The 26236-nt window shown below is 43.4% G+C and overlaps 1 protein-coding gene across 1 annotated transcript in view; it reads left to right on the top strand.

Moving 5' to 3' along the window:
• Positions 1-17202: 17202 nt before the first annotated feature.
• lrrtm4l2 (leucine rich repeat transmembrane neuronal 4 like 2) overlaps positions 17203-26236 on the top strand; it is a gene marked incomplete at both ends in the record, with an annotated part of 30837 nt that continues 21803 nt past the window's right edge. Inside the window, 2 exons of the mRNA XM_080852548.1 lie at positions 17203-17574; positions 21597-21651. Of these exons, the coding sequence (XP_080708674.1) occupies positions 17203-17574; positions 21597-21651 (427 nt within the window). The remainder of the gene's footprint in view (positions 17575-21596; positions 21652-26236) is intronic.

Below are 26236 nucleotides of genomic sequence, written 5' to 3'. Positions count from 1 at the left end.
GAGAGATAAGGCCAGTAGTAGTACACATACACACACACAGGTAGTGTTACACATACACACACACACACAGGTAATGCTTCACACACACAGGTAATGCTACACACACACAGGTAGTGTTACACATACACACACACAGATCGTGGTACACATACACACACAGGTAATGCTACACTCACACAGGTAGTGGTACACATACACACACACAGGAAGTGCTACACACACACAGGTACTGGTACACATACACACACAGGTAATGCTACACTCACACAGGTAGTGGTACACATACACACACACAGGTCGTGGTACACATACATACACACACACAGGCAGTGCTACACACACACACACACACACACACACACACACACACACACACACACACACACAGCCACAGGTAATGTTACACCCACACGCACACAGGCAGTGGTATACACATACACGCAGTGGTACACACATACGCACACAGAAAGTGGTACACATACACACACACAGCAGAGGTACACACGCACACAGGCAGTGGTACACACACACGCACACCTGCAGTGGTACAAGCATACTTCATTCTTCAATCAGATAGCTCAGGCTCAAGCATACTTCATTCTTCAATCTGATAGCTCAGGCTCAAACATACTTCATACTTTTATCAGATAGCTCAGGCTCAAGCATACTTCATACTTCAATCAGATAGCTCAGGCTCAAGCATACTTCATTCTTCAATCTGATAGCTCAGGCTCAAGCATACTTCATACTTCAATCAGATAGCTCAGGCTCAAGCATACTTCATACTTTTATCAAATAGCTCAGGCTCAAGCATACTTCATACTTCAATCAGATAGCTCAGGCTCAAGCATACTTCATACTTCAATCAGATAGCTCAGGCTCAAGCATACTTCAATCAGATAGCTCAGGCTCAGGCATACTTCATACTTCAATAAGATAGCTAAGGCTCAAGCATGCTTCATACTTCAATCAGATAGCTCAGGCTAAAGCATACTTCATACTTCAATCAGATAGCTCAGGCTAAAGCATACTTCATATTTAAATCAGATAGCTCAGGCTCAAGCATACTCCAATCAGATAGCTCAGGCTAATGTATACTTAAATTAGATAGCTCAGGCTCAAGCATACTTCATACTTCAACCAGATAGCTCAGGCTCAAGCATACTTCATACTTCAATCAGATAGCTCAGGCTCAAGCATACTTCATACTTCAATCTGATAGCTCAGGCTTAAGCATACTTCATATTTAAATCAGATAGCTCAGGCTCAAGCATACTTCATACTTTAATCAGATAGCTCAGGCTCAAGCATACTTCATACTTCAATCAGATAGCTTAGGCTAAAGCATACTTCAATCAGATAGCTCAGGCTCAGGCATACTTCATACTTCAGTTAGATAGCTCAGGCTCAAGCATACTTCATACTTCAATCAGATAGCTCAGGCTCAAGCATACTTCATACTTCAATCAGATAGCTTAGGCTAAAGCATACTTCAATCAGAAAGCTCAGGCTCAAGCATACTTCATACTTCAATCAGATAGCTCAGGCTCAAGCATACTTCATACTTAAATCAGATAGCTTAGGCTAAAGCATACTTCAATCAGAAAGCTCAGGCTCATGTATACTTCAATCAGATATCTGAGGCTCAAAAGCATATTTCATACTTTAACCAGATATCAGAGGCTCAAAAGCATACTTCATACTTTAACCAGATATCAGAGGCTCAAAAGCATACTTCATACGTTAATCAGATATCAGAGGCTCAAAAGCATACTTCATACGTTAACCAGATATCAGAGGCTCAAAAGCATACTTCATACTTTAACCAGATATCAGAGGCTCAAAAGCATACTTCATACTTTAACCAGATACCAGAGGCTCAAAAGCACACTTCATACTTAACCAGGGTTAACTCTGGGTTTGAAACATCCAGGGTATAAGCCTTTTTTTCCCTGTGTCAACGCAGACAAAAACATTATTTCCCCGTTGCTGAAGAGGATCTGTTATTTAGTCGTGTTAGCTGCAGTCCTCCTAGTTGCCAAGATACACGAGGACTCAGTCAGTGCACTGGACAATGAAAGGGAAAGAGAGATTCTTATTTAAATGGTAAAAAAATTTAACAGATATAGATGTTACACCTAAATCTAAACCTAAACAACACTTCCTGGTCTGTTGCAAAATATTACTGTAAGCAGCAGATTTTTATAAAGTATTCATGAATGTAACTGTAACCTAACAGCACATACCTACATAGGGAGAGTAGAATGTCTCAGTAATACACAGACTGTGAGTGTGTGTGTTTTCATCCCACCCGTGCAGCAGTTACTGTAGTACTTGTGAAAGCTGTTGAAATGAACGCCTCTTGACTCCATGCTCTGCCACTATATTGATGCCTGTTTCAATTTTTATGGCAAACACTTTACTAGAAGAGGAAGCATGTACACTCAAATAGCTAAAATTAGGCATTATTCTCTGATGTGGCTCTGAAATTTAAAACTCTCTTGCAAACTGTGTGTGTGTGTGTGGAGGGGTGCTTTTTTGTGGGGGGGGGGGGGGGGGGTCTTGTGTGGATGTGGTCGGAGACAGAGGTGTACCAACCGACCGCACCTGACTGTGCATGCTGCAGAAGGGGCTTTTCCTGCTACTGCGTGTGCATTTATGACCTACTGTGTATGCATTTATGACCTACTGCCTGTGCATTTATGACCTACTGCCTGTGCATTTATGACCTACTGCCTGTGCATTTATGACCTACTGCCTGTTCATTTATGACCTACTGCCTGTGCATTTATGACCTACTGTGTGTGAATGTGCTACTGCATGTGCATGTGCTAATGTGTGTGCATGTGCTACTGCATGTGCTACTGCATGTGTATATGCTACTGCATGTGCATCCTTGTCTACTGTGTGTGCATTCATATCCTGCTGCGTGTACATTTCACAATATGTGTGCTAATGCATTTGCATGTGCTACTGCATGTCCATGTTCCAATGCGTGTGCATGTGCTAATGCGTGTGCATGTGCTAATGCGTGTGCATGTGCTAATGCGTGTGCATGTGCTAATGTGTGTGCATGTGCTAATGTTCTAATGCGTGTGCATGTGCTAATGTGTGTGCATGTGCTAATGCGCGTGCATGTGCTAATGTGTCTGCATGTGCTAATGTTCTAATGCGTGTGCATGTGCTAATGTGTGTGCATGTGCTAATGCGCGTGCATGTGCTAATGTGCGTTTGATGCAAAGGGGAAACTTCCAGAAACAATGGCGGCAGGAGGGTGGACAGCGGTGTTGGGAAAGTCACCTTTTGTTTTGTTCCTACTTCTGTCACCTGCCATCTGTTTTTCACTTCACTCACTTCCCTATGTGGCCTTTTACGAGCTACTGCAAAGTACGGTAAGCGAGCAGTGACATATTTGACATGCATTGATTTCACAAGCAGCCACGTGTTTGGCATGCACACTGTGAATTGGCCAAGTTTATGCTGCACTCTTCAATGTGCCTACATCTGCCCCAAGAGAGAGAGAGAGGGAGATTTATATATATTTAATGGCGGTTCATTAGCAAATATATCTTTCCTGTCAGTGATTCCATGATGGATAAATATTCAACAAAGTGGAGGCAAAGAACTCCAGTTGCCATATGTATTATGTATTATTATAAATATTTTATATATAATTTGTATATATACTGTATACTATATATATATATTATATATGTTTGTATTTGTATGTAGCCTTATGTGTAACATGAGCATTAAAATACATCTATGCAACAATTTGACACTTTTTGAGATATGGTTTTATAGGCAACTCGTTTTGGGACCATCCTCAAATTAAGTTTGATAGCATATGGTCATGTGAAGGACAGATAAACACCTGTGTCTTCCCCACTTGCCATCTCGGATATGCCCTAAGTAGTTCTGTCTAATGGGCTGGTACACCCTGCAAGAAAAACTTTCACATGCATGGCATTGCCAGCTAAACACCAGTAAGTGTGATGGCAAGCTTCTATCAGTGTCAGCTGGGCAGTTGGTGGTGTTTGCAAGGTTTTTGCATGTCTTTTAGGTAGTAAGCTTACTAGTTTTGGAACAGAACTCCATATTGCTGCTTTATCCTCAATGTCACAAATTGGCTCGGCGCAGCCAAAGTTCCGATGGAAAAACCACAAGACTGTATGCCAGGAAGGCCGGAGGCATTGGAAGGCCAGGATCATTGACCCGGAGGCATTGCAAGGCCAGGATCATTGACCCGGAGGCATTGCAAGGCCAGGATCATTGACCCGGAGGCATTGGAAGGCCAGGATCATTGACCCGGAGGCATTGCAAGGCCAGGATCATTGACCCGGAGGCATTGGAAGGCCAGGATCATTGACCCGGAGGCATTGCAAGGCCAGGATCATTGACCCGGAGGCATTGCAAGGCCAGGATCATTGACCCGGAGGCATTGCAAGGCCAGGATCATTGACCCGGAGGCATTGGAAGCAAACGACCCAGGCCCTGTTCCAGACGATCTGGCTCTGGAGGGCGAATCAGTTTGGCCAAGCACATCTGAGGGACAGCCAGGAGCGTCAGCAAGAGGCTTTGGCAAAGCCCAGCTGATGGACATCATCACACTCACCATCATCACACTCACCATCATCACACTCACCATCATAACCCTCACCATCATCACACACACACCATCCAGAGCCCACACAGAATCACACAGAGGGACTGTCTGAGTCAGTAGAGGGATTTCTTACTGGTCCCAGTTCAGTGTGTTGCAATGTCTCCCTTTTAAGTTGGGGTTTATTAGGGTTTCCTATTAGGGCTCCACTGCAGGAGTCGCTCGCAGCTGAGTGCTGTCTGAGACTTTTTTTAAATAGAGCATTTGCTCACAATAAACATGAGGATATATTCATATACAATATATAATCAATATACAGGATGATATATTCATATACAATACATAATCAATATACATGATGATATATACATATACAATACATAATCAATATACGTGATGATATATACATATACAATACATAATCAATATACATGATGATATATATACATATACAATACATAATCAATATACATGATGATATATACATATACAATTCATAATCAATATACATGATGATATATACATATACAATACATAATCAATATACATGATGATATATATACATATACAATACATAATCAATTACATGAGGATATATACATATTCAATACATAATCAATTTACATAAGGACCTATACATATTCAATACATAATCAATATACATGAGGATGTCTCTCTGGTATCATTAACTCAACACACAAACTCTGGTCATCCATTGGCCCACTGGAGTCTGTGGATGTGGGGTATTTTCAGCGGTAAATTGTATCCAGGTCATGTCTTCCCCTTCCTGCCTCCTCCCCCTCTCTGCCTGGGCTGTTGGCAGCCATCTGCTGAGCTGTGAAGAGTTGGGTTCACCAGAACTTCCTGTGACTGCAGAATCAAGCTTCCCCCTCCACACGTCTCCGCCATCTCTCTCCCCAACACGACTCCTGCCATCTGCATCTCTGCACAGCCTGGCCAAACTTTCCCTCAGCGCTATTAATTAATTCCATTCCACGTTGTGTTTCTAACTTGCACAAGCTTTTTAGGAAGGCGTTACATTACTACCAGTTTGAACATGTGATTCACAACTCTACCAATATTGTTAAAGTCAAATTAGGCAGGGGGGCGAGTCCGGCCCGATGCCATTTCTCCTGTCCACTCCCCACTCTCATTTCCTGTCCAACTCTGCACTGATTTATCCATTAAAAGCATAAAAGGCCAAAAAAAAACTAATCTTTAAAAAAATTAAAATTCATGTCGGCCTGGTTTGGTCATGGTGAGGGTGCTAACAGCTGTGTTGTTAATTTCTAAGAACAATTTATAATTTCTTTGAGAACACAGCCAACTTGGAGCAGGTTGCCTATGGAGATTTAATGAGGCGTCCTGTCTGAGGCACATCTGCGGTCTCGTCTGTTTGACCATTCAGTCCAGATTCCTGTTACATTATGGAGGGCAGACGATAAATAAACTAAAACCTCAGTCACTACACCAGCACTTAGGCCTGAACTATCTTAAAACCTCCGTCACCACACCAGCACTAAAGCCTGAACTATCTACAACTTCATGAACTACACCAGCACTAAAGCCTGAACTATCTTAAACCCTCAGTCTTCACACCATCACTAAAGCCTGAACTATCTACAACTTCATGAACTACACCAGCACTTAGGCCTGAACTATCTACAACTTCATAAACTACACCAGCACTAAAGCCTGAACTATGTAAACTAGTTAAAACATAGTGAACTACACCAGCACTAAAACCTGAACTATGTAAACTAGTTAAAACATCGTGAACTACACCAGCACTAAAGCCTGAACTATGTAAACTAGTTAAAACATAGTGAACTACACCAGAACAAAGACTTGAACTATTTTTAACTTCATGAACAACATCAGCACTTAGGCCTGAACTATCTACAACCTCATGAACTACACCTGCACTTATAATTAGGCCTGAACAATCTACAACTTCATGAACTACACCGGGACTTAGGCCTGAACTATCTACAACCTCATGAACTACACCTGCACTTATAATTAGGCCTGAACAATCTACAACTTCATGAACTACACCTGCACTTAGGCCTGAACTATCTACAACCTCATGAACTACACCAGCACTAAAGCCTGAACTATTTAAACTATTGTAAACATCATGAACTACACCGGCACTAAGGCCTGAACTATCTACAACCTCATGAACTACACCAGTCTGTGTAGGAGTTCTTGCTGAGAGAGGATGATGGGTTAGGTGTTTTCATGCCATTTGATCTTGTGTAAAACAGGAACTTCTCCGATATCTGCACGATCCAGTCTAAATACACAGTGTCCAATGAGCTCTGATGTGGCAGCTCTGCAGAATGGTGTCGCGCACAGCACACAGCCCCCTCCCCCCCCCCCCCCCCCCATTTTAATCCTGTACTGAGCTACCACACTACCGCTATCTCTGAGATCCCTCATCTCATAAGCCATGTTTTTATCCACTGCCTGTAGTGACACCGCACGAGCAGGCAGAAGCAACCCTGACTTTATGATTGTATTCTAAAATGGCCAAAAGCCCAGGAAATATGTGTCTACTGTGGTTTTCACTGTAAAGTAATTATAAAGTATCTTTCATACAGGCAAGTTTATTCTTGATAAAAATGGATTTACAACTTTTATAATTTTGTTTATGATCTGTGAAGTGTTTGAGACAATGTGTGTGAATGGTGTTATGGAAATACACCCAAATGAATTGAATGGATGAGAATGATTAATATTCACAAACATCAACCCACAGTGTGACACAAGCACATCACCAAGGCAACAGTCAGTTAAAGCCACGGGTGATCTTCCTCTCAAAAAGATGAGGGCTAAAACGGCACCATACCATCATACACACCGTACCATAGCACACACCGTACCATAGCACACACCGTACCATAGCACACACCGTACCATAGCACACACCGTACCATAGCACACACCGTACCATAGTACACACCGTACAATAGTACACACCATACCATTATACACACCGTACCATAGCACACACCGTACCAATACACACCGTACCATAGCACACACCGTACCAATACACACCGTACCATAGCACACACCGTACCATAGCACACACCGTACCATAGCACACACCGTACCATAGCACACACCATACCATCATACACATCGTACCATAGCACACACCGTACCATAGCACACACCGTACCATAGCACACACCGTACCATAGTACACACCGTACAATAGTACACACCATACCATTATACACACCGTACCATAGCACACACCGTACCAATACACACCGTACCATAGCACACACCGTACCATAGCACACACCGTACCATAGCACACACCGTACCATAGCACACACCATACCATCATACACATCGTACCATAGCACACACCGTACCATAATACACATCGTACAATAGTACACACCATACCATACTGTCTCTAGGCACACTAGCCATACTGTCATACTGTCATACTGTCTCTAGGCACACTAGCCATACTGTCATACTGTCATACTGTCTCTAGGCACACTAGCCATACTGTCATACTGTCATACTGTCTCTAGGCACACTAGCCATACTGTCATACTGTCTTTAGGCACACTAGCCATACTGTCATACTGTCTTTAGGCACACTAGCCATACTGTCATACTGTCTCGAAGCTCACTAGCCATACTGTCATACTGTCTTTAGGCACACTAGCCATACTGTCATACTGTCTCGAAGCTCACTAGCCATACTGTCATACTGTCATACTGTCTCTAAGCTCACTAGCCATACTGTCATACTGTCTTTAGGCACACTAGCCATACTGTCATACTGTCTCGAAGCTCACTAGCCATACTGTCATACTGTCATACTGTCTCTAGGCACACTAGCCATACTGTCATACTGTCATACTGTCTCTAGGCACACTAGCCATACTGTCATACTGTCTTTAGGCACACTAGCCATACTGTCATACTGTCTCTAGGCACACTAGCCATACTGTCATACTGTCTCGAAGCTCACTAGCCATACTGTCATACTGTCATACTGTCTCTAGGCACACTAGCCATACTGTCATACTGTCATACTGTCTCTAGGCACACTAGCCATACTGTCATACTGTCATACTGTCTTTAGGCACACTAGCCATACTGTCATACTGTCTCTAGGCACACTAGCCATACTGTCATACTGTCATACTGTCTCTAAGCTCACTAGCCATACTGTCACACTGTCTCTAGGCATACTAGCCATACTGTCATACTGTCATACTATCTCTAGGCAAACTAGCCATACTGTCATACTGTCTCGAAGCTCACTAGCCATACTGTCATACTGTCATACTGTCTCTAAGCTCACTAGCCATACTGTCATACTGTCTTTAGGCACACTAGCCATACTGTCATACTGTCTCGAAGCTCACTAGCCATACTGTCATACTGTCATACTGTCTCTAGGCACACTAGCCATACTGTCATACTGTCTTTAGGCACACTAGCCATACTGTCATACTGTCTCTAGGCACACTAGCCATACTGTCATACTGTCTCGAAGCTCACTAGCCATACTGTCATACTGTCATACTGTCTCTAGGCACACTAGCCATACTGTCATACTGTCATACTGTCTCTAGGCACACTAGCCATAATGTCATACTGTCTCTAGGCACACTAGCCATACTGTCATACTGTCACACTGTCTCTAGGCACACTAGCCATACTGTCTCTAGGCACACTAGCCATACTGTCATACTGTCTCTAGGCACACTAGCCATACTGTCATACTGTCTCTAGGCACACTAGCCATACTGTCATACTGTCTCTAGGCACACTAGCCATACTGTCATACTGTCATACTGTCATACTGTCATACTGTCATACTGTCTCTAGGCACACTAGCCATACTGTCATACTGTCTCTAGGCACACTAGCCATACTGTCATACTGTCTCTAGGCACACTAGCCATACTGTCATACTGTCTCTAGGCACACTAGCCATACTGTCATACTGTCACACTGTCTCTAGGCACACTAGCCATACTGTCATACTGTCTCTAGGCACACTAGCCATACTGTCATACTGTCATACTGTCTCTAGGCACACTAGCCATACTATCATACTGTCATACTGTCTCTAGGCACACTAGCCATACTGCCATACTGTCATACTGTCTCTAGGCACACTAGCCATACTGTCATACTGTCATACTGTCTCTAGGCACACTAGCCATACTGTCATACTGTCTCTAGGCTCACTAGCCATACTGTCACACTGTCTCTAGGCACACTAGCCATACTGTCATACTGTCTCTAGGTACACTAACCATACTGTCATACTAGGGGATTCACAAAGGGAATCTACTGTCAGAGGCTACTCCTTGTTACAGCAAACAACGACACCAGCATTACTGATCCGATTGCCATTATGGCAACGCACAAATGTAAATGTCCTCACATTACTGCACCAGTCTGAATGCATATCTTACTCTACTGAAGACTGTAATCTTTGCTAATGTCATTCTCCTGAAGTCTCTAATGTCAACTCAAACATGTGATGATCTCTAGTGTCTACTCAGACATGTGATGCTCTCTAGTGTTTACTCAAACATGTGATGATCTTCACTATTTACTCAAACATGTGATGATCTTCAGTATTTACTCAAACATGTGATGATCTTCAGTATCAACTCAAACATGTAATGATCTCAAGTATGTACACATCTACATGTGATGATCTAGTGTCTACTCTAACATGTGATGATCTAAAGTATCAACTCAAACATGTAATGATCTCAAGTATGTACACATCTACATGTGATGATCTAGTGTCTACTCAAACATGTAATGATCTCAAGTATCTACAATAAGGTCTGTGCAGTGACTTAGGGGGGTAATAAGGTATGTGCACTGCAGTGACTCTGGGGGGTAATAAGGTCTGTGCAGCGACTCAGAGGGGTAATAAGGTATGTGCAGTGCAGTGACTCAGTGGGGTAATAAGGTCTGTGCAGTGCAGTGACTCAGTGGGGCAATAAGGTATGTGCAGTGCAGTGACTCAGTGGGGTAATAAGGTCTGTGCAGTGACTCATTTGGGTAATAAGGTCTGTGCAGTGACTCAGTGGGGTAATAAGGTCTGTGCACTGACTCAGGGGGGTAATAAGGTCTGTGCAGTGACTCATTTGGGTAATAAGGTCTGTGCAGTGACTCAGTGGGGTAATAAGGTCTGTGCAGTGACTCAGGGGGGTAATAAGGTATGTGCAGTGACTCAGTGGGGCAATTAGGTCTGTGCAGTGCATTGACTCAGTGGGGTAATAAGGTCTGTGCAGTGCATTGACTCAGTGGGGTAATAAGGTCTGTGCAGTGTCTCAGTGGGGCAATAAGGTTTGTGCAGTGACCCAGTGGGGTAATAAGGTCTGTGCAGTGTCTCAGTGGGGCAATAAGGTCTGTGCAGTGACTCAGTGGGGTAATAAGGTATGTGCAGTGCAGTGACTCAGAGGGGTAATAAGGTCTGTGCAGTGCAGTGACTCAGTGGGGTAATAAGGTCTGTGCAGTGACTCAGTGAGGCAATAAGGTCTGTGCAGTGACTCAGTGGGGTAATAAGGTCTGTGCAGTGCAGTGAATCAGTGGGGAATAAGGTATGTGCAGTGACTCAGTGGGGTAATAAGGTCTTTGCAGTGACTCAGTGGGGCAATAAGGTCTGTGCAGTGACTCAGGGGGGTAATAAGGTCTTAGCACTGCAGTGACTCAGGGGGGTCATAAGGTCTATGCACTGACTCAGGGGGGTAATAAGGTCTATGCAGTGCTGTGACTCAGTGGGTAATAAGGTCAGTGCAGTGCAGTGACTCAGTGGGTAATAAGGTCAGTGCAGTGCAGTGACTCAGTGGGGTAATAAGGTCTGTGCAGTGCAGTGACTGAGTGGGTAATAAGGTCAGTGCAGTGTCTCAGTGGGGGTAATAAGGTCTATGCAGCAGGACAGAGAACATTTTTTTTTTATCTCACAAAAAGCAAAGGGAAAAGGCCTTGTGTGCGAGTCAGAGGATAAACAGTCTACCATAATCTTGCAACCATGAGGAAATATGGGAAGAGATAGTGTAGTGTGACCGTGAGAGATACTGCTGCGGTTAAACTGTGAGAGATATTATGGTGGTTTGACTGTGAGAGATATTACTGTGGTTGTAGGAAGCTGCTGGAGGCAAAAACAGAGATCAGACAAGCATGGATCTACCCTTAGGACATGTCTTTATATCCCCACAAAACTGACCAAGTTAAACAGTAATAAAACTCAATCAGATTCGTACAGCATGGTGCCAAAAGATTTATATCACGGTCTGACAGAAAGGGATGGAGTTATAGAGTTAAGGGAAGAGAGAGACAGAGAAGGGAGAGAATGGAAGTGATTAAATTAGACGGCGAGGCCACAGGCATCTGAACAGCTGTAAATATTTCTCCATTCTGTTGCATGAACATCTTAATTTCAGTCTTTCATAACTGATCCTCCTCGTGCTATGAGATATGATAAAACATCTTTAATTGCCTTTGATAAACCGCACGGTAAACGTATTCGGAAACGGATGTTTATTATCTTACCACCTTGAGTTTGATTTGAACTCAAGGACCTTTCTAAGAAAGCTGGTAAATCAAACAACAGGCGTATCCCTCAATAGCGAAATTCAAATATTAACACTACAGATTAGCAGTCAACCTTGCCTGGCATTTGGAACCCCATCAGATTAAAAGTTCCGGCGTGTTTGCCATGTTGAGGCAGGCTGCTGAGTCTCTGTCTATCTGCTAAGTAGCTGTCTGTCTGCTGAGTGTCCGTGTCTGTCTGTCTGTCTGTCTGTCTGTCTGCTTATGCTCTGTCTGTCTGCCTGTCTGCCTGCTGATTCTCTGTCTATCTGTCTGTCTGTCTGTCTGTCTGTCTGTCTGTCTGTCTGTCTGTCTGTCTGTCTGTCTGTCTGTCTGTCTGTCTGCTGAGGCTCTGTCTGTCTGCCTTAACAGAACCAGAGTCCATATAAAAAAAAGCAGGGACTGTATGAGAACAGAATTATGCAGTGTCTCTCCCCTGTCCCCAGTCACTCTCCACAACTGTCTCTTCAGATTCCAACAATCCCATTAGCCTCTCACAAATGAGGAGAGGGGAGAGGTATGAGCTTAATAGAGTTGGGGAGGGGAGAACTATGCTTTTTAAAATTGGCTGCTGTGGGGAACTAATCCATCAGCAGCAGTCTAATTTCAGGGCCGACTCAAAGCAGCGCAATTTAAACAGCGAAACATCGGCACACTTCCTCTCCCGGAGATAGACACACACAGTGGACTTGTTCACTCTGGAAAACAAATGGTGCTATTCATTAAAACATGCAGCCCTCCAGAACTGGGGCGCACCCATGAAGAGAGAGGACTCCAGCCGAGCAACGGCACAGAACACAGGCGTGGAAATGCAGGCCTACTTATACTATTACTAAAACAGTATACTACTATATGGATGTTAAGACCTACTTATACTATTACTAAAACAGTATACTTCTATATGGATGGGAAGGCCTACTTATACTATTGCTAAAACAGTATACCACTATATGGATATGCAGGCCTACTTATACTATTACTAAATCAGTATATTACTATGTATATGAATATGAAGGCCTACTTATACTATTACTAAAACAGTATAATACTATATGGATATGCAGGCCTACTTATACTATTACTAAAACAGTATAATACTATATGGATATGCAGGCCTACTTATACTATTACTAAAACAGTATACTACTATATGGATGCGAAGGCCTACTTATACTATTACTAAAACAGTATACTACTATATGGACATGCAGGCCTACTTAGAACTATTACTACTACTACTTAGAACTATTACTACTACTAACTACTATACCATCCACTTAAAGTGGCCCAACATATACTAACTTATACCACCCCATCCACTTCAAGTAGCCCAACATATACTAACTTATACCATACAATCCACTTAAAGTAGCCCAACTTATACCACTCCATCCAATCATAGAAGCCCAACACACACCACTCCATCCACTTTAAGTAGCCCAACACAAACCACTCCATCCACTTTAAGTAGCCCAACACACACCACTCCATCCAATCATAGAAGCCCAACACACACCACTCCATCCACTTTAAGGAGCCCAACACAAACCACTCCATCCACTTTAATTATCCAACACACACCACTCCATCCAATCATAGAAGCCCAACACACACCACTCCATCCACTTTAAGTAGCCCAACACACACCACTCCATCCACTTTAATTAGCCCAACACACACCACTCCATCCACTTTAATTAGCCCAACACACACCACTCCATCCACTTTAAGTATCCAACACACACCACTCCAGCCCCTTAAGGCATCCTTACTCACTGATACACAGATATAAGCACTGCCATTAGGACTCATAGGTTGCAAATGACTTATAGACCTTTCCAAAATAGAAGCAGTGTGACAAATCACTAGGTCCTGAATGTGGCTAAAACTATTAGCTCTTGAGTGATTATCAGCCAGTCATTAATGTGGATTCATTAGGCGCTGTTTAGCATGTAGCGTACACAATGAGTCATTATTGGGCAATTATTATGGGTATGATTAATTAGTAATGACTGAGATGGTAGTTCTTGATTACCGATTGTTCATGCAGACGTAGCCGCTATACTCCAGGAAGTGTTCTGTAATGTCCATGGGGCTGTGACCTTGGCATTGGTCCCCGATGGAGACGAGATGGAGGGGGGATGGGGGATGGTTAGGGGGGGCGAGGGTGTTGTGCTTTTGTTGTTGTTATTCTTTCTCTTGTGCCGGCTGCTCCTGGGTGAGCATCCGCCCTCCTGCCAGGGACTAAAAGCTTTCTCATCTCGCTGCCGGCCCTCTCCTCTCCTCTCCGCTCCTCTCCGCTCCCCTCGACTGCCCAGGCAGACTCCTGAAGCATCTCCTAATTACTTTCCCATGAGGCCTGTCAGAAGCAGCTCCAGGTGATTAACTAGGCCGGGGTCCGCGAGCTGCACATCCCAGGGACAGAATTCATAAAGCAGTAGAATGGGCTCCAGGAATGCCAATAATTCAGCCGGCGGTGCCGGGAGGCCGGAAAGGCCGCGGCAACGGCGTGTTTGTCTTGGGAGGTTCAGGGAACATAACATCATTTTTTCAGTCTGCACATATGCTGTGTAAACATCAGTCTGCACATATGCTGTGTAAATCCAAGTCATGTGCAGTGATATGACTTGTGTGGTTGATTCATACGCTACTGTATATCTGCCACAAATGCATTTTCTTGCCCCTGTTGCCATTGTGCATGCACTAAGGGGTTTAGGCTCTGGGCTCTGTTAAGCGCCTAGAGGCAATTGTTTTGTTATGGCGCTATACAAATAAAATAAAATTGAATTGAATTGAATTCAGTCCTATGGAGTCTTGTACTGGACCTATTCCCAGCATCAGGAGCTCTTATTATCAGAAGTGAGGTGCAGTCATGGTCTTATATACTAAGTAATGCCATCCCAGTATTACAGTTAAGTATTAAAAAATAAAAAATTCAAGTTGTAACAGACTTGGGTTGTAATTGATACGTATCCTTGGTAGTTGTGCAACTCGAAATCTCGTAGCTTTCATGCCCATCAACAGAGTCAGATCGGACATCGATCAAAATTATAACAATCGTGTTGGTTGTTGAGTCTCCCTTACTCTATCCAGCTACCATTGCATATTTTCATTTGCCCAAATATGATGTACAGCCCCGATTTATCATTTTTTATTATCTATTAAGGTTATTTGGTAGTGTGTAGGTTATTTGACAGGGTCTAGTGATGAACCTCAATTACTTAATTACTTAACCCCGCCTTTCACCTTGACACGCCTCGGGCGCCAGTTAGCCCTGCTTGACCCTAGGGTAAAGCCAAAAGCCCCTGGCCGTAAGCCCGGAGGACCTACGATCAAGCCTCGGAAGTGACAAAGCGATCTGCACGCATGACATGTGATTTATCTAATACATACATGTACTAACTTGAAATTCTGGGTTGCAGTAGGCACGAAATAGTATGCAAGTTCTGTTCGTTACACCTGTGTGTTAGTATGGTGCCATAAAACCAGGTGTGAACATTAGTGCACTGTGGCAGTTGAGTACGTTCATGTAACCAAAAGAATGAGCGAAGGCTAACCAGTCTTTTTTCACAGTTCAGTAAGAACCATCAATTGTTAATTAGTATTGAAATAATGTTGGGGGGCACTGTAGCTCACACTGTAGCCTCGACCAATCCATTAAAGGCATAAAAGGCCAAAAACAAATCTTTAAAAAAAAAAAAAAAGTATTGAAATAATATTACTGGTGACTGACGTAGTTTCCCTCATGAAGTTACAGAGTTAACAGGTACATTTATATCTCTTTTCCATCTCTTGTCAGTCCTGCTGACAGTGTTTGTCCTGGGATCATCTGCTGTGTTGGACATGTCGTGTCTAGACACTAAGTACCCACTGCGGTGCTGAGTTTGTCAGAGGAAAGAGAAAACGTCTCTCTTTCTCAGAACCCCAGTGGTGCTTCAGCTCTGTAATCACCTCATTCCCGGCCCGTTACAGGGGCTCTTTACCTCTCTAAATAAACATGCCGCTACTTTCAGACAATCCTGCCTGTTGTGCACGGCCATCATAAAGTCATTGAAGATGAAAAGTTCTGTAATGAATGAGGACATCAGCATTGAGTTCACCATCTTAATAACACTGTGACAGAGAGAGATTTCAGGAAATAAAACTCTATTTAGCTTTAAAGACATAAGCACCAGAGATGATTGTGGTATTGTCTCTGTAGAGGTCAATGAAGCATACATATATTGTCTCTGTAGACGTTTATAAGCATACATTATATTGTCTCTGTAGAGGTCTATGAAGCATACATATGTTGTCTCTATACACGTCTATGAAGCATACATGTATTGTCTCTTTAGAGGTCTATAAAGCATACATGTATTGTCTCTCTAGACAACTATGAAGCATACATGTATTGTCTCTTTAGAGGTCTATAAAGCATACATGTATTGTCTCTCTAGACATCTATGAAGCATACATGTATTGTCTCTTTAGAGGTCTATAAAGCATACATGTATTGTCTCTCTAGACATGAAGCATACATGTATTGTAAAGAACATGTGTGGGCACAGTTATCATGGCAGCTTGTGGTGAAAATGTCGGTGGAAACCAGTCCGTTCCTTATCCCAGCTGGAGCCCTAAGTGAACACTCAGACTAAAAACACTGACACTGAGTTGGGCTTTGCTGAAGTTGGTGGTGCGTGGGTTGAAAAGTATTGAAATACTAAAACAACTGAGTGTTTGTGAAGCAGGAGGTGGGATCTCTTGGTTAGGGTTTGACCTGTCTCCTAACTCCGGGTAAGGGTTTGACCTGTCTCTGGGTTAGGTTTAGACAGACCTGGGTCTGGATTAGCGGCTGGAGGAGGGGTGTTGGCCTCCTGCTCACACTGATGCTGAAGCCCCTTGGAAAGTAAGCTAGAGGCAGAGGCAGAGGTTAGTGTACCGATTTGTGATGCTCCAGCAAGGAAGCCTGATTAATTAATGATTTTCTTATTCTTAGCGCAGTAACTGGAACTATGGCTGAACCGACCCATCCTGTGTCTCGTGACGAGGCCTGCCCTGTGTTACGACACAAGGCCCATCCTGTGTCAAGAGGCCCATCCTGTGTTACGACACAAGGCCCATCCTGTGTCAAGAGGCCCATCCTGTGTTACGTCACAAGGCCTGTCCTGTGTTACGTCACAAGGCCCATCCTGTGTAACGTCACAAGGCCTGTCCTGTGTCACGTCACAAGGCCCATCCTGTGTCACATCACAAGGCCTGTCCTGTGTCACGACGCCCATCCTGTGTTACGAGGCCCATCCTGTGTCACGTCACAGGGCCCATCCTGTGTTACGGGGCCCATCCTGTGTCACGTCACAAGGCCTCTGTCACGAGGACCATCCTGTGTAACGTCATGGGCCCTTGGGCCAAATGCAGATCTATTATGATGTTTGTAAACAATGTTGAGAAGCATGCAGTTAATATTCATACATAGCAATAAACATGTATCCCATAGACTTATTAAAGTCTTTGGTGTGGGTGTGGGTATGGGTGTCTACCTCTCGGACAATACAATGTGCATCCAGACACACTGTAATAATGATCTGTGATGCATTCTAAAATGGATACAGTTAAATAATAGTTTGGCACACTTATTCTGATTTGGTTCAGTTCAGCTTTACATGTCCTGAAATGACCTAGTTTCATTTTGGGCAGAGCATATACAAATACAAACTGGATTGTGCAGGTCTCACTAGCTAGCACATGTATCGTTAACCAGTGGGTAAAGTGCTGCGCAGTGAGTTACCCCCTTAAGAGACGTGTGCTGTGTTAGCCAGTTAGCCAGTGGGTAAAGTGCTGTGTAGTGAGAAAAAAAAAAAACACTCGCCGCCATCTGAATAGAAGACGCTACAGTCATGGGTTTTAACCTCCTTGCTATCTCACACACCTCCCATGCCTGAGGTTGAAGGTTCAAGTCCGGTGCAAGACTATGCTTGTCCATGCAACGCAGGATAGAGAGAGAGAGAGAGAGAGAGAGAGAGAGAGAGAGATATCAACTTTTCTTTAATAGTTTCTTTTCAGCTCTTGCAACAAAAGTGCTTGCTTGCTTGGGTCGATCGCCGTGACGACTGCATAGGATTCTGCCTGTTCCACCTCAGCTGTTCCACCGGTTAGGGACAGCAGAGCCAATACGACTGCATCATAGGCTCTTGGATCGGTTTTCCGCATGTAGGGTTTTTCAATAAACTTAGTGAAGAGGCCATGAGCAGGCTTCATTGTTGCCGTGGCGTTGTGCCAGACATTAGTACTGGCCTTGATAACAGGTTTTAGTGGCAGCTTTTGAAGGTGTGATTTACAGAAGTAAGATATACACAATGTTCTCACTGACATCCACTTCAATTATGATCTTTCTCCTGAGAGTGTCTGAAAACCGCACAAACACACATATTGCAGAGTGGTCATGATCAAGACCACTCGATGCATCAGAGATAGCAATCAAAACTGCTGTATTTTCAGACCATTCATCAATAAGCAGACGTGAACGAAAGACATCCGAGGCGGCAGTAATAATAATCGGTTCAGTCTGACCTCCTCTCCTCCCAACATATCTCCATGCCAACCACAGCGCTTATCTGTGTCTTACTGAAGAGCCCAAACAGATGCTGTGTTTGGCTGATTAGAGGGTGTAACAACATAATTACATCTGACATTCATTAAAGATCACAGGAGCAATTTCTAGTGTCTGCCAACACACTTCAGTTATACCCCTAAATGCCATTTCAGCGTTTGCAGACACAGGTCCATCTTTTCCATAATGTGAAATTGCAAAGGCAAGGCCAAAGCACTGTTAGAAAAAAGCATTCCTAAGGGAGCAGCATGCTGTGTGCGCTTTCAGACGGCTGCCAACCCCAATGTCAACACAGACTGTGACAGTGGCAGCTAAAACGACCTTGTTTGAGGTGGAAGGATCAGTCCTTTGCTGCTTGAGTGGTTTGTTGAAACTGTTGTTTTTCACTTGCCTGACAACCCCATGTTTGGGGGATCTTACGCCTTTGTTGTGAGCAGCAGCGTGATAATCTGAGATCAGCACATAAGGGGGGTGGGAGCGAGAAAGAGAATAAACTGTGGATCGACGTTTGGCAAGACAGCCTTATGCAGTCGCTCGAAGGATTGGTTTAGTAACTGGAAACAAAATGTACTGGACCAGTTTGTTCTGTGTACTGAAGCTGCTAGATTTGGAATCCAGATTTAACATGAGAAGCACATACCATCTGGACGGTACTGGCACCAGTACATTGACAACAGTCTCTGAACCTTAGTAATCTATAAAATAGTGGAATATACTTGCATTTTAGAGGACTTGTGTTTTTTAACATCTGTGATGAAAGCCTATCACTACTTGTGCAGGCACAATTCATCATGGTCAATTAGTGTTCAGAGAGGAACCTCTGTATAATTTTAATGGTATGATTCGAGTGTTTTTTTTTTTTTTTTACATTAGGGATCGGTGAGATTCATAAAGAATGACACCTTTTTTCACCTAAAAGATAAAGTGCATTTCAAGTTAAACCTTTTGGGGATAGGCTATGCTTGGTTGTGAAGTGGGAGGGAGAGTGTAGGTAAGAGCGATAGAGGGAGGGAGGTCGGTGTACATTTCTTTGTTGGCGGTGCACATCCAAACCGCAAATAACATCACAGGCACTTTGTCCAACCTACTTCATCCGCTACCGCTGCCTGCCAACCTTCGGAATTACAGACGGATGCTTCTCTCCGCTCCTGCTGCGAGCGCGCGCTGCTGGTGCTTCTTCTCTAAGATTCCTCAGCGCCGCTGCTGCTATTCTCACCATTTATTTCACAGTAATGGCACAACGGGTCACCTCATACAATTTGTACACGTTTTTTATTGAAAGATATGGTTTCAACGGATTTCAACGAGGAACATACACATATCGTGAAGCCCTGGCTGACTTGACAACTGGGGGCAACATCCCACGGTGTCCTGTACGCGGTCATATGTGAACCTTGGTCATTCTGGGTTTAAGTTTCACTCCTTACCCGACGAGAGATTGGGGAGCAAATATTGTCTGACTCCTGGGAAAGACGTGGAGCCATGGGTGAGTGACATGAATACATGAACTGTGATTATAAAGGGAACTAAATCGTAGCCTATAATACATTTGCACAACTCGGATTTCCCCGTCAGTGTATAAGAAGGGAAGAAGCGTGCATATTCGGAATCATTGTTCAACTCTGTTGTTAATTTCACTGGCTCGTGTGACTTTGTTCGTTTACGCAGCAGACAAATTAAGTTTTGCGTTTGTGCCTTTGCACCGTTTCTAAACGTGTCTTGAGCATCTGTACCATCCTGGTGTTAAATTCCTCTCTGTCGTTTGTGACCGTTGTGTTAATATGGGTAAAAGATAAGCGTTATCTCAGACCATTAAAGAGCATTATAGGACAGATATTAGACGCGTTGAAAGCTAACAGTGATATTATAGCTTGCGAGTATACCTTACAGTGGCTGCACCTGTTGGTTCAATAAACTCACAAGCGACGTCGGCTATTGAAATAACGTCGTCGGTGAATGCTGCTCAGCTTTATCATAAATATACTTAAACATGTGAAAATTGCGTGCATATTCCTCAGGTGAGTTGAAATAATGTGTTCGTAGGGTGTAGTGTAAGCAGGATAGGGGTTTCAAACCACTGACCGTTATGTAATGAGTTGTGTTATATTTCACACCGAGTAGGCGGTATAGGAATCAGAAGTTGGCATCCATGTTCCAAGTGTTTTTCTGCGATCCGCGTTCAAAGGCAAGGGATTTGTGCAGGTTTACACGGTGTTACTACATCTTTCTCCATGATCGTTCACTTGTCTGCATATGCGTTTTTAAGCCTTGGCTGAGAATTCTTAATCAATTACACTATTAAACAGTTGGCCAGGCGCCATGCCACCAGTTTGATTTGCTGTAATGGAGTAATTTATTAGCATATGGTATATTATATTCACTGCCTGCCCGGAGAAATGCCTGGGGTGCCTACAGATCTTAACCACAAACGAGCTGACTCAGGGGATGTTCAGACACAGATGTGGCCCTGATTTGGCAAACCAGTCTCTTCCCTTCAGCAGGTCTGCGCTCATACACTTACACAATAACACTCATCTTTAACCCCTACACTAACACAATTACACTTATCTTTAACCCCTACACTAACAAAAATAACACTGATCTTTAACCCCTACGCTAACACAATTACACTGAACTTTAATACCTACACTTATCCAATTACACTGATCTTTTACCCCTTCACTAATACAATTACACTGATCTTTAACTCCTACATTAATACAATTACAATGATCTTTAACTCCTACATTAATACAATAACACTAATCCTGTGCTGCCCTCCTTTCTGCATGATCACAGAATGACAATCCACTGAAGCAGAGCTTGTATGGGATATGCATCGTCACTGAGGCCGGTATAAAGGCCAGCTTTTATCAAGGGTTCTGTTCATTTCATTTTATATCACAGAACTTGTGTGATGTGTGTTAATGTTAAAACTACATTAGCTAATGCCTCTCTTTTAAAGGTGCAGTGATTGTTTCACAGAATTTACTGTCCTTACAAAGCAGGTTAGTTCTGTTAGTGCCACATCTAAAATTTCAAGGTGGATTCCTGCAGGATCACAGGTGGCTGTCAGGTTATGGTTGTCAAATCAAAACTTGTGTTACAGACCAAGGGTACAGATAAAAGACAGACATAAGATAGAATAGATTACATAGAAAAATATAGCTGCAAGTGGCGATCCTCGGGGTCCAAGCATATGAAATGTGGCTAATTAAGGGGCCAAGTAAAATTGCTAAGTGGTTCTTGAGATATTGACATGTGCCAGTTGTAGCGCCCCTTATGGATGATATTACACAACAAATATTTCTGGTTTTACATTCACTTTCGTGTTTTTGGAAATGTTCCAAGGTGGTTTCAATTTGGGAGTTTTCAAGGAATCAGGAATTATGTATTTATTTATTTTTACCCATGCAAGTACCAAGTTAAAGCTAAAACGTAAGGGTGATATTACTTATGTGAGTCATTTGACCAATTTGGAATCTATGGTCAAAATTTGGTGTGTGTGTGTGTGTGTGTGTGTGTGACAAGAGGGATCCAGAAGCTTTTGCCCCTGTGACCCAAACCCCTTATATTCACACAAATGTAAAGGCCGTGACCCCCTTACATTCACATAAATGTATAGACCCCAAACCCCTTACATTCACATAAATGGATAGACCCCTAACCCCTTACATTCACATAAATGTATAGACCCCTAGCCCCTTACATTCACATAAATATAAAGACCCAAACCCCTTACATTCACACACATGTACAGAACCCAAACCCCTTACATTCACACACATGTACAGAACCCAAACCCCTTACATTCACACAAATGTATAATCCCCCTAACCCCTTGTGTATGTAAGGGATAATGTATAGAACGCAGGTCATTGTCGGGAAAATAAGCCCCGACAGGGCGAACAGCACCCCGACGCGAAGCGAAGGGGTGTTGATTCACCGTGAAGGGGCTTATTTTCCCGACAATGACCGGCGTTCTATACATTATCCCGCTTATTATACGGCTAAAACTAAAAAAATTACTTAACACAGTGTGTCTTTTACAATGTATTTGCTTTTGTTACTATACGTAGTGAGGTTAAAAAGCAGAGAAATAGTTCGCCAAAGACGTTGAACTTCAAAGACAGTTGAACATTCTTTAGAACACAGCTGCTCAACCGTCCGCTGAAACTCCCTTGATAAGTTACCGTACTACTTGCGGAGTGCTACGAAAGATGTGAATCAGAGGCAAAAAGGACACTTTCCTTGACAGCGGTCATTAAGTGCATAGCAACGGTCAGTTATCGGAAAATAGTTGACCGCAGAACGTTGGGAAGCCCCATTCAAGTGAATGGAGCATTCTACAGCATTAAGAAGAGCCGTGTAATAAAGACCCTTAACCCCTCACATTCACACAAATGCAGCATCATGCAGACTGCCCACAAAAGCACAATAAGAAATCACGGTTTAGGAAAAATACAAATGAGTGTCTTAGAAAGAGACAACTGTACCCGTGTCTCCACGGCTGGGATTGAGCAGCGTGTAGTACTGCATCTTCTGTTGCATAAGCCCAAGATGATTTCATTTTCACATTCATTAAGCCGGCAAATAAATGTATACATGAGATTTCTCTGAGCATGCAGTGCGTGGAGCATTGACTCCGGCAGCCAAAAACATCCCACTTGTGCTTCGCCATCCAGGTCTCTAAGTAATATTTAATATTTCATGGCATCACTATAAGCTACTTGAAGTCTTGTATCTTGAAGAACAGTGTTGTGTAATGTGCGCTGAACAGAGAAATCTTCCTTCCATCTGTACAGACACACACACACACACACACACACACATCAGGCGGCATTGCTGATAAATATCTTCATAATTTTCATCTGTAATAAGATATTTGACCTGCTGGAGACCAGCTCTAAAGACCAGAGTGATCTGCATACATAAGATGAAGTATTATCAATCATGCACCCACTATTAGAGGCTTTCACTTTCACTAGGCTTGGACAGATCATCAATTTCAAGATTAAAAAGAACTGGGGACAAACTTCCTCCTTTACAGACCCAATGCTAACGCGTACTGGGGCAGAGACACTGTTGTCCCATTCTATGCATAGTCTGGTGGACATACCACTCAGACAGCATTCTCACAATGTGTCTGGTCACCCCTCTTTGACTCAATTTGAAAAACAACTTTCTATGATCAACATGATCAAAGACTTTGGAAGCAATAAAAAAAACAAACATAAGAACTGATTCGTTTTTGCCGCTATGTTTGTTTGCAATTTCCAGTGCTATGTGTGGCTTTAAAACCAGACTGGTTATCTGTGGAGTGTATAAACTCATTTCATCTATGCAGCAGAATTCTTTTGACAGCATGCTGGCTAACGCGATGTTCCTGTAATGATCTAGGCTGCCTACTGTGAAATGGTGTGTAATTTACTGTGATTAATTTACATTCCCATGAAGCTTGCCTCTGTCTTGTCCTGGGCCAACTGCGCTGATCAGAGAAAAGAGAAGAGAAAGGGAAGACAGGGAATCAGGAAAGACCAGGGTTCAAGAGTATTGCTAGAGTACCCGGCATGAGAATACCGTGGTAACAGCACATAATGAGGCCACAGGACTCGTGGCTCGGGGCTACAATAGTCCCAATCCACACAGTGCCAGAGCCAATCATTGGAGTGACGTGAGCCATAAATCTCATTCCCAATCGCTGTAGTCCAGTGATCAAATTTGATTAAATGTGGGGTTTGGCAGATGGCGTGTGACCAGATGCTAATACTCTCAAAATCGAATCGGTAAATGGTTGAGATTATCTGGACAAACAGTGGTGGGGTTCGTGAGATATGTGTAGAAATGCAGTAGAATAATGTAGAAATACGGATCAGAAAAGACCAACATCAATACAAAGAATCCCAAAGTGTTACCACAGAGCCTTCAACAACACTTGTGAAAAGTCGAGAGAGTCTTTTGGTCTGCAGGGCGATGACGCAATCACACGGCTTAGTTCTGCACACCCCATTTAAATACAAACTGACATCTTTCTTTCTTTTTCTCGTTTGTGCTCATTTATTTGAAAACTGCAGTCTTTTGATCTGAGCGCATCAACCGTTCAGAAATGCTTTTATAATCCTGTAGGTTGTCCTGGATTCCCAGCAGAAACGGCTCTTCAGTCCCTCTCATGCTGCTGTTACTCTATAGTCCCTCTATAGTCCCTCTCATGCTGCTGTTACTCTATAGTCCCTCTATAGTCCCTCTCATGCTGCTGTTACTCTATAGTCCCTCTATAGTCCCTCTCATGGTGCTGTTACTCTATAGTCCCTCTATAGTCCCTCTCATGCTGCTGTTACTCTATAGTCCCTCTATAGTCCCTCTCATGCTGCTGTTTCTCTATAGTCCCTCTCATGCTGCTGTTACTCTATAGTCCCTCTCATGCTGCTGTTACTCTATAGTCCCTCTCATGCTGCTGTTACTCTATAGTCCCTCTATAGTCCCTCTCATGCTGCTGTAACTCTATAGTCCCTCTCATGCTGCTGTTACTCTATAGTCCCTCTCATGCTGCTGTTACTCTATAGTCCCTCTATAGTCCCTCTCATGCTGCTGTTACTCTATAGTCCCTCTCATGCTGCTGTTTCTCTATAGTCCCTCTCATGCTGCTGTTACTCTATAGTCCCTCTCATGCTGCTGTTCCTCTATAGTCCCTCTATAGTCCCTCTCATGCTGCTGTTCCTCTATAGTCCCTCTCATGCTGCTGTTCCTCTATAGTCTCTCTCATGCTGCTGTTCCTCTATAGTCCCTCTCATGCTGCTGTTACTCTATAGTCCCTCTATAGTCCCTCTCATGCTGCTGTTACTCTATAGTCCCTCTATAGTCCCTCTCATGCTGCTGTTACTCTATAGTCCCTCTATAGTCTCTCTCATGCTGCTGTTCCTCTATAGTCCCTCTCATGCTGCTGTTCCTCTATAGTCTCTCTCATGCTGCTGTTCCTCTATAGTCCCTCTCATGCTGCTGTTACTCTATAGTCCCTCTATAGTCCCTCTCATGCTGCTGTTACTCTATAGTCCCTCTATAGTCCCTCTCATGCTGCTGTTACTCTATAGTCCCTCTATAGTCCCTCTCATGCTGCTGTTACTCTATAGTCCCTCTATAGTCCCTCTCATGCTGCTGTTACTCTATAGTCCCTCTATAGTCCCTCTCATGCTGCTGTTACTCTATAGTCCCTCTATAGTCCCTCTCATGCTGCTGTTACTCTATAGTCCCTCTATAGTCTCTCTCATGCTGCTGTTCCTCTATAGTCCCTCTCATGCTGCTGTTCCTCTAAAGTCCCTCTCATGCTGCTGTTCCTCTATAGTCCCTCTCATGCTGCTGTTACTCTATAGTCCCTCTATAGTCCCTCTCATGCTGCTGTTACTCTATAGTCCCTCTCATGCTGCTGTTACTCTATAGTCCCT

The sequence above is a fragment of the Sprattus sprattus genome (assembly GCF_963457725.1).
Source record: "Sprattus sprattus genome assembly, chromosome: 15".
NCBI classification, from domain to species: domain Eukaryota; kingdom Metazoa; phylum Chordata; class Actinopteri; order Clupeiformes; family Clupeidae; genus Sprattus; species Sprattus sprattus.
The sequence above is the reverse complement of the archived record's forward strand: the minus strand, read 5'-3'. Positions and strand labels throughout refer to the sequence as shown.